Source organism: Myotis lucifugus, unplaced genomic scaffold (genome assembly GCF_000147115.1).
Source record: "Myotis lucifugus unplaced genomic scaffold, Myoluc2.0 scaffold_169, whole genome shotgun sequence".
In the NCBI taxonomy this organism is placed as follows: Eukaryota; Metazoa; Chordata; class Mammalia; order Chiroptera; family Vespertilionidae; genus Myotis; species Myotis lucifugus.
The window spans coordinates 1,253,054-1,254,624 of record NW_005871217.1 but is presented as its reverse complement, the minus strand read 5'-3'; the positions used below and the strand labels follow the sequence as shown (position 1 = coordinate 1,254,624).

At 43.3% G+C, this 1,571-nt stretch overlaps 1 protein-coding gene across 1 annotated transcript in view; it reads left to right on the top strand.

The window, feature by feature from the left end:
* Positions 1–1,571, top strand: part of ITIH6 (inter-alpha-trypsin inhibitor heavy chain family member 6) — a 56,606-nt gene that overhangs the window by 14,475 nt on the left and 40,560 nt on the right. The window contains exons 6-7 of the mRNA XM_023760000.1: positions 1,277–1,312; positions 1,495–1,566. Of these exons, the coding sequence (XP_023615768.1) occupies positions 1,277–1,312; positions 1,495–1,566 (108 nt within the window). The remainder of the gene's footprint in view (positions 1–1,276; positions 1,313–1,494; positions 1,567–1,571) is intronic.

Sequence of the window (1,571 nt, the reverse complement as noted above, 5' to 3'; positions counted from 1 at the left end):
AGGAACTCCACTTGACAAAGATCCCTAAGCTTTCATTTCCATTCAGTTAGCATTCTCATAGGCATTGTGTGAGTCCAGAGGAGAGGCAATGCATTAGTTTTCCATTGCTGCTTAACAAATTACCACAAACTTAGTAACTTCAAGCAACACCCTTTAATTATCTCACAGTTTTGTATGTTAGAAGTCTGGGCACAGGTTAGTTGGATTCTCTGCTTAGGGCAGTGATGGCGAACCTTTTGAGCTCGGCGTGTCAGCATTTTGAAAAACCCTAATTTAACTCTGGTGCCGTGTCACGTATAGAAATTTTTTTAATATTTGCAACCATAGTAAAACAAAGATTTATATTTTTGATATTTATTTTATATATTTAAATGCCATTTAACAAAGAAAAATCAACCAAAAAAATGAGTTCGCGTGTCACCTCTGACACGCGTGTCATAGGTTCGCCATCACTGGCTTAGGGTCTCAAAAATTGAAATAAAGGTGTCTATCAGATTAACTTCTCATCTACCAAGTGCATTCAGGTTGTTGGCAAAATTCAATTCCTTGTGTTTGTAGGACTGAGATCCCTGTCTGCTTGCTGGCTGTTGATTGGAAGTCACTCTCAGCTTCTAGAGGCCACCTGGACCACTTTCGTGTCCTAGAGCTCTTCTGCATTCCTAGCCACATGGCCCCCTCCATCTTTAAATACAGCCATGGAGAATCTCATGTCAAGTCTTTCTCATACTTCAAATCTCTCTGACTTCTCTGACCCATATTTAAAGGGCTCATGTGATTAGGTTAGGCCCATCTGGATAATCTTCTTATTTTAAGGTCAACTGAACCACATAACATAACCTTTTTATGGGAGTGATATATCATCATATCACAGTCCTGGAGATTTCACAGGGTGTGTAAACTGGGGAATCTTGGTGCCATCTTAGGATTCTACCTACCAGGCAGAGAGTAAGAGAAAATAGCATTTGAGTTGGCCTGGAAAGATAACTAGAAATGGATCCTTGGTAGCTAAGGAAAACATTCCAGGCAGAGGAAAAGAACAGCAATGGGTCACTAGCAAGAGCAGGCAGGACATGCATAAGAATAGTTCAGTTGGGCTGGAGCATAAAGAGAAGAGCGGAGAGCTAGACAGGGGCTAGATTCCAGAAAAGACTTAAAAGTAAGCTCAGGAATTTGACCCATATCTGGGAGGAGATGACTGAGAGGCCAGAGTGTTCCAGAGTTCCTAGAAATTTGATAGATCAGTCTCTTACCAACACAGTCCTCCTCTCCTTTGCAGGCATGTTACCAAGCATCTTCACCTTCTCATCCTCAGGTAAGCCAGCCACTGTCACTGTACTGTGTGAGTGTAGGACAGCTTGTGCACTGAAAATGGGGCTGGGCTTTCTCTTGGGATATAGACATGGCCTCCTACTTTCCCCTCCTCTCCCTTGTCCTCTTGCCCCCCACCTATTACTTCTAAGGCCATAATCTCAGAATTTTGTCGCCTCCTTGCAGTGGATGGTGACCCCCACTTTGTGGTCCACATCCCACGCTCTGAAGAGAGAATATGCTTCACACTGGATGGGCGCCCA